The sequence below is a fragment of the Drosophila eugracilis genome, unplaced genomic scaffold, assembly GCF_018153835.1.
Source record: "Drosophila eugracilis isolate 14026-0451.02 unplaced genomic scaffold, ASM1815383v1 contig_2167, whole genome shotgun sequence".
In the NCBI taxonomy this organism is placed as follows: domain Eukaryota; kingdom Metazoa; phylum Arthropoda; class Insecta; order Diptera; family Drosophilidae; genus Drosophila; species Drosophila eugracilis.
In genome coordinates this window covers 2,667,350-2,682,193 of record NW_024573052.1, presented here as the reverse complement: position 1 = coordinate 2,682,193, position 14,844 = coordinate 2,667,350, and the positions used below count along the sequence as shown (strand labels likewise).

Here is a 14,844-nt window from a genome sequence, read left to right as displayed (position 1 = left end):
GAAGGCCCGGAAAGGGTTAATGGCTAAAAATAGAAAATAGACCAAGCGATATATGGAAAATATTGCAGTTCCTTATGTCATTCATATTTATGAGCCATAACTATTTGGAAAATTTTAAATTTAATGCCCTCCCTTACGTAAAATGTCTTTCAATTTAAAGCAGCGAAAGGCAGGTTCTACGTTTATGATCTCTGGGAAATTGGCTTTCGGGGCATCCTCATCATTTTTGGGGGGACCCTATCTATTTGGGTGAATCTGGGAATCTCTAACTTTGTGCCATTTGTTCTGTTCTTCCTTGGCCATCGATCAGCCGCTGCCGCTGCCGTTGCCGTTGCCGCATTTGCATATCCATGTTGGCCTGCATTTGGCAATGAACTTCATGATTCTGGCTGGCTGTTATGGTTGGGAGGAAATTAAGGGGGTTGGAATGCGAAAGGGGGTGAAAGGGGTTAGAGGAGAGAGGGCCTGAAACCGAAGCGTGTCCTGGCTCAATCATAGAAACGGTTTCCACTTTCCGCGGCGGCCAACAAATATTTGGCCACAAAATGGTTATTATGGTTATGTCTGCCCGGCCCGCCCGCAATGATTAATGACAATCGCTGGATTGAACGTGTCTCTCCAATTTCCCTACTTAAAGGCTACTCCTTTTGCCCATGTATATATATATATATATATATAAAGAGAGAGAGAGAGAAAGAGAGAGAGTATGTATAAATGTTTGTCATGTCTCGCTGGCCGATAGCATTTAATTGCTCAGCGATATATCATAAGATAGCGGGCACTCGTGTCCCCTCTCAAGACTTGAAAATTAAATAAATAAATTGTATAAAATATTTACATATCCCCCCTGGCTGCTGCTATATGGATATGCATGCATTTTATGCAGTCCAAAGTCAACTCATAAACCAAACGAAAAAAAACGAAAAAAGACAAAAAAGCGCTGTGAGAGAGGCCAGGCAAATCACGCATACGACATGTGGTGCCAGCAGGCGAGCTACTAGTGCCCTGTTGATATTTGCCAGGCAGTTGCAGTGCAGCTCAAATTATGGCAAATACGAGGTGTTTCCGGATGTGGGCTTGTTGTGGGTGTAGTAAATACGTTAAGCTAAGTTCAAATTTAACTCATAATTGAGACAATGAATCTGATAGAAGTCTTTGAAGCTTTTCATTTTGGGTTTAGTTCACTGACATTCAAGGATTATCTTTATGTTATTATATATCTTTAATCGTTTTAAAGGCTAATCGGTTTGCCGCAACTGTGTGGCCAATTTCCGCCCCCCCTCTCAGACAAACGTCATTAATTGCTGCCCGTTGACTTTTGTTGGTTTTCTTGCCAGCCGACATTTTGTGGCTCCTGTTGCGGTTTTCTCCGTTTTCCGCTTTCCACCTTTCTACCTCTGCTCTCCCCCCTCCCCTCCCGCAGCAAAAGTATTTAAAAACTTCCAAGCAAAACGCAAAGAACTAGGAGAAAAAAAAACAACTTGCGATTCGTTTTTGGATTTGTCTCCCATTCCCCCCCCTTGCTCCTGCTGCTGCTGCTCCTGTTCTTTGGGAGGAAGCTCACCCCCCGCCTTGCGAAAACTCCTCCTACGGTTTTCGGTTTCCGTTTGCTGTTTCGCCGCCTTCCGTTTCCCTTTGTCACTGGTGCCTGGCACGCGCTGACACTTTTACTTTGTCCACGGACCACTAAGGGCGGCAACCGGCAACTGGCAACTTGCAACCAGCAACTAGCAACTAGCAACATGCGACAGGCAAAGGGGCAAGCCGGCAAAGCGGCAACCTACAACTCCGAACGGAAACAACTCAGTTCACATTGATCAAGTTCTGGCCCGATGTCATCTGGAATCCAGTTTGACATAATCCCTCAATCAAAGGGCATAAACTCTATGAAAGATCGGAAAATTCTTTTTCTTTTTGAAATTAAATATGTGTTTTAAGGGAATTTCTACTTCGCCAGACAAGATCTTCAAAATGTAACCCTAAAAAGTGAAGAAAATTTGAATATATCAAATATTGTTGCATACTTTTCGGCTGTGTTTAAGCTGTAATCCCTTCCCTAAGGAGCCATACAAATTGAAGAAGAGTTTCTGCTTCGACCAAGGTCTACTTTAATATAGAGCTGCGATTGCCACTGTGGCCGCAAATGATAAATTTATTTAATTTACCATAAATTGGCAGAGTAACTAAGACGACGCACGCAATGACAACGCAACCCTTGGAGTTCTGAACCCTTAACCCTCTGCTTCGCCTGGCTCCCTTTCAAGGAGTATGTCTTACAGCAAAAGTTTATGCAAAACAAGCCACAAAAATTAACGTTTGTCACATTGCGCATGGAATGCGACAAATCAGTGGCGAAACTTTAACCCGCAGACAGGTCTTTTCTTTCTTTCTTTCTTTCTTTCCTTTTTTTTTTGTTGTTTTGATAAAGTAGGAGGAGGGGCGTGGCAGGCACACATGCCAACGTCAAACAATCTCATCGATTTAGCAGTAGAAACCAGAAGGTTTTAGCCAACAAGTTGTTGTCGACGCCGACGATTCCTGTTTTGGGCCTTCTTGTTTTTGTTTTTGAGCTTATTTATGCGACATTTTCATTGTGTGTTTACGGCTACGAACTGAATAAGTGAAATGTGGAATAGATTGAAGAAGCGGCAAAAGCGAGGAGAGGGGGTTAAATGGGAGGAGGGGTGGCCATGGTGGGCGAAAGAGCCGCCGCTGCTGCTTGAGCAAACAGAGCCACATGCAAAGGCGCACTTAAAACTGCAGACGCCACATAATTGTCGCCCCTGCAGCAGCTGCTGCTGTACATAAAACCCCCTTTTGCCCTCTCCCACTTCTCTTTTTTTTGCCACACATGAGAAATCGCAGCCAAATTGGTCAGCAAATTGGGTTTATTTAGTATCTAGAAATGGGCTTAAACCTAACTTCGATTTATGGCTAACTTTCTGGTCTGGAAATGTCAACAAAAAGTGGTTTTTCCTTCAAGCCATTAGCAAGCCAAGGCATTGTTAGACAAAATACCAAAGTAAATATTAACACGAATGCCTTTTAGTAAAAGATTTCTCGCAGTGCAGCTGAACTGACGCAACTGTCACTGGTTTTTGACACGGTTTCCCGCACTCTTTCTTTGCGGCGCATCGCGAGTTAAGCAAACTGCAACCGAAAACTAAACACTCGGGGGCAACCTTTACGACCTACGAAACCCCAGAAAGGTCTGAAAGGTCCAACCCTCCCCCCAAGCTAATGACTCATTAAATAACGCGCTGCACCAAGGGGTTAAGGCGCAGGATGAGGCCGGAGGCTCTGTGCATATTCATGAGCTTCGTGTTAAGCTGCCATTTTGACGTCGACTGTTGGCAGTGTTTACATAGCCGAAAAAGCCGAGCGGAGAGAAACAGTGAGTGCACACACGAGTCTGAGTATATGAATATGAATATGAATATGAATCAAGCCATCAATCAGAGTGTGTCCCTGTCTCTGTGTCATTCGAGTGCGTCGCTCCGCTGCCACTTGACATGCATTCGAGCCCCCGCCGGCAGCAGGGGGTTAAGGGCTGCCACTGCTGCCGGGGATCTCTCTGCCCAAATAACAAAATGAATATGATCATAAATGATGGCCCCGGCGGCTTTTGACTGATGGAGATTGATTTAACCGAGCAGCTTAGGCCTTAAATCGCAAATGAATCGTTGGGATTCCTTCAACATACTCAAATGCCCGCTGCGATTAGGCAAGTCATTCGTGTATTAATGTTATTAGTGCTTAAAATGTATTTTTGGGAAAAAAGAATTCGATTTCTAGATCAAATTTTGACAATTTTAGAATAAGTTAATTCTTTGCTTTTGGGAAAAATCAGGATTACGTTTTTATACGGAAAGAGTTCTTATTTTTTAGCGGTTTTTCTCAAACTTTGTCAAAATAAGGCGCACACTCAAAAGTCCAACTGTGCTGCTATGAACGAATGAATCATCATGAACCCTACGAGGTATTACATTCCTCATTTGAACCATTTTTGGCTTTGCTATGGCCAAAGAAATGCATTTTTTGTTGCTTAAAATCACGTAAAGGTCTTTTGGCAGCAGAGATTCCGGTGTTCTTGTCGTTTCTTAGCTCTAGCTTTGTCAAAACAAGACGCACCGCTAAAAGAATGACTGTTTTATGCAGCTAACAACCAAAACTTTAAACCCCTATACTTGCTTTTATAAATATAGTTCAGATTTTTTGGTGCGAGCTCTGTTTTAAGGGCTAAAAAGTCAAGAAACCGATTTTTACCAGAAATGTGCAATACTATGTTAGGCTCTTTAGCTCTATCTCGGCCAAAACAAGACGCACAGCTGAAAGAACAACTGTTTTGTGTTGCTAACGACCAATACTAACAACCCCTATCACTCGATTTTCGAATTTGGGAAAATCAATTTTGGCCCAAATTTCGCATTTTTGATAAGGGGTACCATCATAAAAATTTTCAAAAATGGGCCAAAAATTAAGTTTCCCAGATTTGAATGCAAATCAATTGGGAATCATAGCAATCAAATTACGAGCCCTACGAGGTATTACATTCCCCATTTGGACCATTTTTGGCTGTGCTATAGCAAAAAAAAAGTTTTTTTTGTGGCCAAAATCTTGAATACGCCTTTTGACAGTATGGATTTCGGATTTGTTGCCGTTTCTTAGCTCTCACTTTGTCAACACAAGGCGCACGGCTAAAACGGTGACTGTTTTATGCAGCTAACAACCAATACTGTAAACCCCTATACTTACTTCTAGCAGTATTGTTCTGATTTCGTTGGGGCGAGTGATGATTTAATGGCTAAAATGTCAAAAAACCTATTTCTGACAGAAGAGATCCCGGTTTTGTTGATGTTTCTTAGCTCTAACTTTGTCAAAACAGCACAGCTAAACCAGTGACAGTTTTATGAAGCTAACAACCAACACTTTAAATCCCTATACCTGCTTTTACCATTATGGTTCTGATTCTTTTGGTGCGAGTGCTGATTTAATGGCTAAAATGTCAAAAACCCTATTCTTGACAGAAATTTGCAATATTATTTTCGGTATTTTAGCTCTAGCTCGGCCAAAACAAGGCGCACAGCCAAAAGAACGACTGTTTTGTGCTGCTAACGACCAATACTAACAACCCCTATCACTCGTTTTTCGATTTTGGGAAAATCAATTTTGGTCCAAATTTCGCATTTTCGATAAGTACCATCATCAAAATTTTCAAAAATGGGCCAAAAATGAAGTTTTCCAGATTTTAATGCAAATCAATTGAGAATCACAGCAATCAAATTACGAGCCCTACGAGGTATTACATTCTTCATTTGGACGATTTTTGGCTGTGCTATAGCAAAAAAACTGATTTTTTGGTGCTTAAAATCATGAATACATGTTTTGGCAGCATAGATCCGCCTTTGGTTGCCGTTTCTTAGCTCTAACTTTTTTAAAACAAGACGCATGGCCACAGCGATGACTGTTTTATGCAACTAACAACCAAAACTTTAAACCCCTATACTTACTTTTATCATTATTGTTCTGATTTGAACACTGATTTAATGGCTTAATAATCAAGAAACCTATTTTCTACGGAAATTCATCAAATTTCATGAAAATTTTCAAAAATTGACAATCTTTTGACATTTTTAACCGCAAATACAAATGCAGTTCGACTAGGAACTTAAAAACAAACTCAACGATAATGACATTATATATTTGGACCAAATATTGGCTTAGTTATGGACAAAGCTTAAAAAGAGAACTGGACATGTTGTTTTTCCAGCTGCCTGTATTTTGCACTTTTCGTGTTTCCTTTATGGGAAGAACTAATCAAGATAGTTGAAATTCCAAACAGGGAAACCATAATTAAACGGACCGACAAGGTTGTCTGGGCCATTTCCCATTTCCCATGCTCTCCGCCATAGCCCTTACCCTTTATTAATGTTGGCCAATTAATAATGTGAGACATCACGCATACGCCACGTATGCGAGATTTGCATCAGGACATGGCTCTTCCTGTTTAACCCCTTTCCCCCCTTTGGCTAGCCTACCTGAAAAACGAAAACGGAAATCGATTAGTCATAGGCATAAAACCGAAATTAACGTTTATCGCTGATAGTTTTTTTGGGGTCGTAATTAAGAGGTTTTTTTGAGAGGGGGGGGGGAGGTTTGGGAAAGAGTTGCAAGGTTAAGGTAATAACACTTTTGCATGCCAGACGGCGACGATTTCGACCAAAATTTTGTTAGATATTTACTTGGCTTCTTTGGTACTTTATTCTACGGTTTAAACTAGACTAAAATGCTGGGTTTTGGCGCTTTTTGCGACCCCCTTTGAAAGCACTTTGGCTTGGCTGTTGATAAAAGCGAGTTAATGATTCGATGGAACGCTAAGCGCTAACGAGCAATAATCAAATCAAAAATACTTTTTACAAATTGCTGTTAAACAGCTTTTGCTCTCCTCTCCCTTGCCCTCAAGTCTCTCATCTGAATTTTTATACAATTTTCGTGGCATAGCGAAGTAAACAATTTTCAGTCAGCTTAACCCCCTAACCCAAACCCGTTGCATGAGGGACTTTTCTTGCCCCCTTCTCCAAACCACACCACCGCACACACACAGACACCACACACCTCTTAACTTGTTTGTTTGCGGCTTTTGGCCTGTTGGCGCTCTTTTGCGTTTTCCATGCGCCCGCGCGTATCAATTATCGACTCGAATTTAGCCCTCCTTTTGGACGACTCGTCTTCCCAGCTTTTCCGTACCGCATTCACCACCTTTTTTTCCTTTTTTGCTCTGAGAAATCTACAACTGCGGTTAAAATAATATAAGCTTTTTACTTTGAATATAGATAGCTCTTTATTGGAATTTCTAATGATTAAACTTGTATTTATTATTATTAATTAATATATTTAATGATTTTGCAACTTTGTTTGGACTAAAAAAGAAAGAAACTATTCGTATTGCCGAAAGTGTATGAATGTTGCATACTTTCCGGCGGCGCTTTAAGTTCAAGTGCAAGTCAGCGGGGGGTAAAAAGCGGAAAAAACGTCTGCCATCCAAACTGATCCCATTTCAAGGAGGAAAAAAAGTCAAGAATATAAAGCTTGGCTAAGGGGGGGAGGATTTCCATTTGACACTCAGCGAAGAAGACACAATGCAACAATGGAGGTGGAGGTGAAGATGAAGCCAAAGGAGCTGCGAAATAGTGCAATCTGGGAATGCGGAGGAAAGTACCAGTCATTAGGGGTTAAATTTATGGGCATTGGGAATAGTAAAAACCGGTAATTGATATAACCAATATTTAAGAATGTTGGCAAAAGTACAGCATGTAAGTTGAATACTTTCTCAGAAAAAAAAGAATAAAATTCAAATGATTAAATTTGAAATTATTCAAATAATCATAAACGTCCAGACTGCAACACAAAAAACAATGATAGAAGAAGAAAGACAAATAATAGGAAAAGTGAAAGGTGAAAATCCCCAGCTGGACCAAACCGAAACCCCTTCCCCCAGCCTTTGCCAATTTCTTGCAACCTTTATCAAGAAACACCAGAGGAGGAGGAGGAGGGAAAAAACTTGTTTTCCGACTTGCGGATTATAATTTGTTGTTTGTGTGCTTCTGCGGGGCCGTCAAAAGGATTAGGATCACACGTCTGGCCAAATAATTGGAGCCCAACAACCTTTGGCAGCCGAAATCCTTTATGCGCTCCTTCTGGCCCCTGCCTTCTGGCCCACTATTTGAATCTTTAATGTCAATAAGCAGCGCGGCAGTTGGAAAATGAAAACAAACACAGAGGCTAAGAAATAAAAATCATATTTGCCGACTGACTTGGGGCGCCTTTGCACTCCTTCTTTTTGGTCTTTTTACCTTTTTGACTGCCTGACTGCCTGCCTGTCTGCAATGAAATTGTCAAATTGTTGGCCGGAATTTTCATCGCCTTCGTGTTGAAAATTGCCCAAAAAGTAAAACTTTGGCGATTTGTGTTCAGCCCGAAAGTTGCTTAAGTTTTCGCCACTGCAGTTCCACATTAACTGCCACATTCGCGATGACAAATTGTTGACTTACTGCGGCCAATGGCCTCAGTTCCTCAAAAGTGAACTTCTAATTGTTTTTATAGACTTTTATTTAACAATAAATCTTCACAGAGTTAAAGATCAGATCCTGCCGTAGGTTAAACCTTAACCCAAACATTGTAAAAAATCAAGTGGAATCTTTGCTAATTGTTTGCCCTCGAATTGGCTTTGACTTTAAGCTGCTCTGATTACAACACTCCACCCGCACTCCTGCCTCTAATGCTCGCTTAACTTTTCTTTACTTTTAATTAGCCTCAGCTCGCGGCTCTTCTGTTTTCCACACCACCCCCCCTCCCACCAGCTCTCTTTGTTATCTATATCCCTGTGCGCGGCTGTTTCCCGGCTGCTTGTAATCAAATCCGCGCTGTGTCACTTTGAATGGGGCTATGCGAAAAAAATTATCCAAAAATATTTGTGAAATTACTTAAGAGTCTTGCGCTGCTGCTGCTGCTGCTGCTGCTTTAGCTTTTGCTGCTGCTCTCCTGTATGAAATATTAAGCGGAGTTAGGGACGGGCTATGCCGGAAAAAAGGGTTCAAAAGGCCAACAAACATGCACAGGAAACTGTGGCTAACGAGGGGTGGGGGGACTGCTGACTGCTGACTGCTGTCCTGTCACACAACAAACACCTAACAAACTTTTGCTTTCAAGTTGACGAGGGGGTGTCGAAGTGGGCGAGCGAAGTGCCTTCATGGGCCAGCGGAAGTCCTTGTTAAACTGCATCCGGTTGTCATCTAATTGCAGGCTGTCAAATCCATCCAACATTCTAAATATAAAATTCTCGACTTTTTATGTTTATTTGCAGAGTGTATGGGCAACGAGTTCAGATGCAACGATGGAAAGTGCATTGATGCCAGCCTGCGATGCAATCATGTTTCGGACTGCAGCGAGGGCGAGGACGAGAACGAGGATTGCCGTAAGTAATACAGGCGACCCCATAGATAAGGTCTAGAACAGATCTAGCCAGTAGAGAGAACACAGTGCTAATCATCAAGAACTTAAAAGTGGGTGTTTACCCCACCCACAAGACACCTTTTACTTTATGGTTAAACTAAGCGAGTCTAGTCTTTAAGTTGTAGTGTAAACTGGTTCTCCGAAGTTCTTCGGTTACGCCAGCTGTGCTTTCTAAGCTTATATCGTATCTAAATATCGTATCTTAAGTAACACTAACCGGACATCGCTCACCTTGATAACTATTACTACTATTGATAGTAGATAGTAGATAAGCAGCCATTACATAAGCACTACTAACCCTATATTTTTCTCTCGTTTAACCCCCGAAACATGCTAACCGCTACCACTAACCAACAACCCATACTACTAACAGCCGCCGCCTGCAGCGGAATGGAGTATCAATGTCGCGACGGCACACGCTGCATTAGTGTTAGTCAGCAGTGCGACGGTCACTCCGATTGCAGCGACGGCGATGACGAGGAGCATTGCGACGGAAGTGAGTAACAGTCCATCTAACCATCAACTCATTCACATCACATCTGTAGCGTTGCCAGATTATGGATAGTAAAAGGATATTCTGGCAACTGCTTACAAGATCTTATCATCGCGCCATTACTACATCAATTTGTATCTTCGTTTGAATCTTCATTTTAATGCTGCCATGGTACAGTTGTGCCCAAGCTGCGATACACTTGCCCCAAGGGCAAGTTCACCTGCCGGGACTTGAGCTGCATATCGATTGTCCATCGCTGCGATGGTCGGGCCGATTGTCCGAACGATAGATCGGACGAGGAGGGCTGTCGTAGGTGTTTGGCAATGGGTTAATTAACCAACATAATGATCCATATTTGCTATGTCCTATCATCCATATTTTCCTGCTTCTCGAATGGGAATGCAGCCTGTCTTTACGACAAATGGCAGTGTGACGATGGCACCTGCATAGCCAAGGAGCTACTCTGCAACGGCAACATCGACTGTCCCGAGGACATTTCCGATGAGCGCTACTGCGAGGGTGAGTAAAGCGAAGCGTTGCTCATGGTTCTTAAGATTACCGTTCCGAGGCAGCAGTGGTAAGTTCATACCTATACCCTATCACCCACACCACCCAATCACACAAAAATCACCAGCACATTGTCACCTCACCTCACCAATCGCCCAAAAAAAAAAACAAAACTAACAAGCCCATATCGATCGGCGTCGCCAGGTGGCTATGAGGATGGGGAGTGTCGGTTCGATGAGTTCCGATGCGGAACCGGTGAGTGCATACCGATCCGTCAGGTGTGCGATAATATCTACGATTGCAACGATTATACCGATGAGATTAGCTGCGGTAAGCAATTCGTGTTATCGATAATAAGTGTCTTCTCCTTTTTCTCCGCTTTGCTTTGTCGTCTCTTCGTGGGTAACTAAAATCGATTATTTGGTGTTGGTCTCCTCCCTATCTATCTGTCTATCTCTGTCGTCTTACTCCCTCTTTTGTCAGCCTCTTTTTCTGTGTGTGTGCTACTTCCGCTTGTATCGCTTTAATCGCCAGTGGGGCGAGATACCCAGCTATCGAAGTGTGTGTGTCAATCGTTTTTAGTTTGACCTTGATTTTAACTCCAATCATTTTATTTTTCTTTTTCCCCATCAACCCGATAAAAAATGTGTATTGAACCCTTGGTTTTGGTTATCGAATGCCCAAAATTAATCGATTAATCGCACGAAAACCTCCTTTGGAAACCAAAACAACAACAACGACGATCTACGAAATTGGCGAAACGATAATATTATAACCTAAAATGCATGATTTATCGAAAAAAAAACCCCTAATAACCTTAAAAAAAATCCATGGTCTGCATGCGGTTTTCCCATGTGCCCGTCTATCGTAAACCCCCATCAAAACTAATAATCGGACGATAAACAGGCGAAGAGGTGGATAGCGTGGGCATACCCATTGGCCATTATCCGCCTAGGCCAGCACCGAAGAACGAAGACTGGCTGCACGAAATGGACGTCCATGATTACCATGTGTATCAGCAAAGTCATACCTGCGAGAGCAATCAATTCCGCTGCACTGCCTCAAATGTCTGCATCCCGTTGCATTTGCGATGCGATGGCTACTATCACTGCAATGATATGAGCGATGAGAAGTCCTGTGAGCAGTATCAGCGTAGCACTAGTACCCGTCGTCCCTACATCACCACGCCCACGCACACCTTCACGACCCAGGGCCCGGGCCAGCTGGAGCGAAGCAGCACCCTAGCCAGCAGCACAACCAGCACCACCAGAGCCACCACCGAAGCACCTCCTCGTTGGCCATGGTCAATACAAACGACAAGCACCGAGTCCACGACCACTAACCTAATAACAACAGTCGGCGTAGCGAGTAGGTGTCCTTGATAAGCATTGAAAAGTGTAGCATACTTAAGTGGGTAACGGAAAGCCAGCTTGCTGGTAATAGAGGGTATTATCTGGCAACAAAATAACTGCGGATCCAAGGTTGATTTTGGTTTTCCTGGCTATTTTGTTGCTGGGCTACCGAGCATGGAGGGATTAATAATTGGTTTAGGATAATTGGTGGCATTACCTTATGAATCTAAGCCGCGTTGATGGTTCAGGAAGCGTAGAGTTAAGTAAAAGTGCATGCCATGTTTGAAACATTGAAACCCACTTTAGCCTTAACCAACCCAGCAAACCATACACACACACACACACACGCAAGTACAATTTAGTTAGTTTAAGCATTTAATTTATAAAGTCTTTTAATTGATATGCCTCATAATCCCCAAGTCCCCATACCTGTACATATATATACTTTGCTCACTCGTTCTCTTCTCTTTTTCCGTTCTCGTTATGGCTTGTTTTACTATCATTGCGATTATACATATGCCCTATTGTGTCACCCATCATCAACGCCCCCCCCACACACACACACGCGCATACACACATCACAGGCAACTCGCCCCAGTCGTGCCTCGAAAACATCGAATTCGCGTGCCACAATCGCGATTGCATTCCGATTGAGAGCGTCTGCGATGACATCCCCGACTGTGGACGCGGCGAAGACGAGGACGACGCTCTGTGCAAGTGTAGCGGCGACAAGGTGAGACCCACAGCCCATTCGCCATTCATCCATGCCGCCCAAAATATATATACTTGGTGCTTTTTGATGCTTTTCCACGTCAATATGGTCAAAATTATCCCATCAGATTCAATTTATTTCCTTTTTAAATTGCAAAATTAACTTCAAAGTGACTGCTAGCTTACTTCCTATAAGTAATCTTAGTTTTTTGATCCTCATATCCTCGATTCTGATCCTTCAGAATCGTATTTCGTATCAATTAGCACTTTGTAGATATAAACAAAAGCTCCCCCAAACACACACACACAATCACACTTGCTAGAGGTGGACGACCTACCTTTGACACCTGTACAAAACACCAATTCTCATGCTTTCTTCAGTACAAGTGCCAGCGCGGCGGAGGCTGCATTCCGAAATCCCAAGTGTGCGATGGCAAACCTCAATGCCGCGACCGCAGCGACGAGAGCTCCTGCCGTAAGTACCATCTCTATCATCGCTATCTCTATCTCTATCTCTTTCTATCATAACACAGGGATTTCGTTCGATTTCGATATCGATTACGAACCCTGCCTTCTTTTTTTCTCCTATCCCTTTTCTCCATTATCGATCATTCTCAGTCACCTTAGCTTTTGGTTAAATTACCGTTACATTTATTTTAATCATAGACTAAGTTTGAGTTTCGATGCTAACTTAGATATGTAAGCAGCTCTTTGCTAATTGGTTTAACTGCTAACTGCTAGCGCCCACTCCACACCGAATTGCCCTCATTTCACAGACATAGACTTTTGTTGCTAACTGTACTTTCTGTTTTGTTCTCTCTTCGTCCCCGTCTATACCGTGTAAAAATCTATCCCGTCATTTGACACCCTGAAACGTAATTATCTGCTATACCCGCTATCACACAACACACACACAACGCCCGCCCGCCCCCTGAAAACTCCGATCTTCAGACCTCCATGGAAGATTTAACAAGACTCGCTTGGGGGTCCAGTGCCTGGACAGTCAGTATCAATGTGGCGATGGAAGCTGCATCTCCGGCTACAAACACTGCAACGGCATCAACGATTGCGCCGATGCCTCCGACGAATATAACTGCATCTACACCTACGGAGACACCTACGGTAGTCCCTTCCTCCCATCCATCTACTCATCATCCATAATGTTCTGCAGTTGCGTGGGGAATTGCAGAATGTCAAAGGGGTTACTTGAAGAGTGTCAAGGGCAGTGCCTTTGGCATTCGTCAGTACAGTCAAGATTATGCTCTGCAATTTAAACCGCAACTAGATCTATCCGCATGCCTAGAACTTGATTCTATCATTTATCTTTTATCTTTCATACTTTTCATATAACAAACACCACCACCCACAACAACAAAAAATGAACGATAAACAGACGACCCGGACAACAATCCACTGAATGAATGTGATATCCTTGAGTTTGAATGTGACTACAGTCAGTGCTTGCCGCTAGAGAAGAAGTGCGACGGCTATGCAGACTGTGAAGACTTGAGCGACGAGCTCGAGTGTCAGTCGTACACAGGTAAAGATCCCCGCCGTAACGGGGCTAACCGAATGGCTCCAGGTGCTACTTCCACTAAGCCTAACCACTCTAACGATCCAACCAACTCGCTTTCATGCACCTCCTCATTCCACCACCACCCCATTTCACATTCACATTCACATTCACATTCACCTCATCATTCGCAGACCATTGTCTAGAGTCTGAGTTCGAGTGCGACGGCTACTGCCTGCCCCGCGATCAGTTATGCAACGGAGTTACCACTTGCCAAGATGGCAGCGACGAACGCAACTGTACTTTCTGCCGTGAAGACGCCTACCTGTAAGACCTTGTATCCATCTAACCACCAAACTTCCCCTCCATTCACATTTATCTTTTTGTTTTTGTAATAGAAAAATCCATCCCACCCCTCCATATCCATTCCGTTCTACTCCTTTCATATCATAATCATTTCTCTACTCTTCCATGTTATGGCTCTTACTCCAACAAACGACACAACAACACACATCCACATCATCCACCATACCACTCGAACATCACCCACCATCGACCATCGCTAACCGACATTCATCGTCCATCGCCTGCAGTTGCAACACCGGCGAGTGTGTGGCCGATAGTCAGAGATGCAACGGCATCGCCGATTGCGCCGACAGCAGCGACGAGCGTCACTGCGGTAAGAAGAAGTGGCCCAAGAACTTGAGCCACCACCGGACCCACTGAATCCAAAAAAAAGTCCCCTGCACCCACCAACGTAGAATTAGTCTAAGTTAGCTGCTTTGCCTTGGGTCGCTTGATTTGATCGTAAAATCTATTTATTGGTTTTGACTCTCTCGTACCATCTACTTGGTCCTTCGAATATGAGTTCTCATGGTGATATTATCTTTTTGAATTCAAGCAAGGAGGTATTGTCCACCCAATAGGCTAGCCTGCAATGGCACTTGCGTGAGTCGGAGAATAAGATGTGATGGCAAACGCGATTGCCTCGATGGCTACGACGAGATGTATTGTCCGGGTAACGAATCCAACCTCCTCCAATCTTCCTTCTTGACTTCTTCTGAAGATGGAATTATTTCAAAGATTCTTTACCTTCTATATGGATCAGAACTAGATCAGATTCTTTATCTCTTCTCTAAGATGACTTGAGTCTAAGCTATAAGAATATATAGACCATGGATCATGGATCCTGTTTATGTCTGAAACGAATACCTTGCTATTTTCCTACAACTTAATCGCTTCCTTCTAAGCTTTTC

General features: G+C 43.1%; 1 protein-coding gene across 21 annotated transcripts in view; it reads left to right on the top strand.

Moving 5' to 3' along the window:
• Window positions 1-14,844, top strand: part of LOC108105423 (basement membrane-specific heparan sulfate proteoglycan core protein) — a 77,678-nt gene that overhangs the window by 38,553 nt on the left and 24,281 nt on the right. For 4 of the 21 annotated variants that reach the window (XM_017211973.2, XM_017211974.2, XM_017211972.2 and 1 more), the window contains 10 exons: window positions 8,864-8,974; window positions 9,386-9,508; window positions 10,217-10,342; window positions 10,919-11,380; window positions 11,949-12,097; window positions 12,457-12,550; window positions 13,027-13,197; window positions 13,469-13,615; window positions 13,783-13,915; window positions 14,182-14,267. In XM_017211973.2, the coding sequence (XP_017067462.1) occupies window positions 8,864-8,974; window positions 9,386-9,508; window positions 10,217-10,342; window positions 10,919-11,380; window positions 11,949-12,097; window positions 12,457-12,550; window positions 13,027-13,197; window positions 13,469-13,615; window positions 13,783-13,915; window positions 14,182-14,267 (1,602 nt within the window). Of the gene's footprint in view, window positions 1-8,863; window positions 8,975-9,385; window positions 9,509-9,566; window positions 10,025-10,216; window positions 10,343-10,918; window positions 11,381-11,948; window positions 12,098-12,456; window positions 12,551-13,026; window positions 13,201-13,468; window positions 13,616-13,782; window positions 13,916-14,181; window positions 14,268-14,489; window positions 14,607-14,844 lie in introns of those variants that run through there. The other 17 variants (XM_017211989.2, XM_017211987.2, XM_017211988.2 and 14 more) reach the window with 10 other exon arrangements.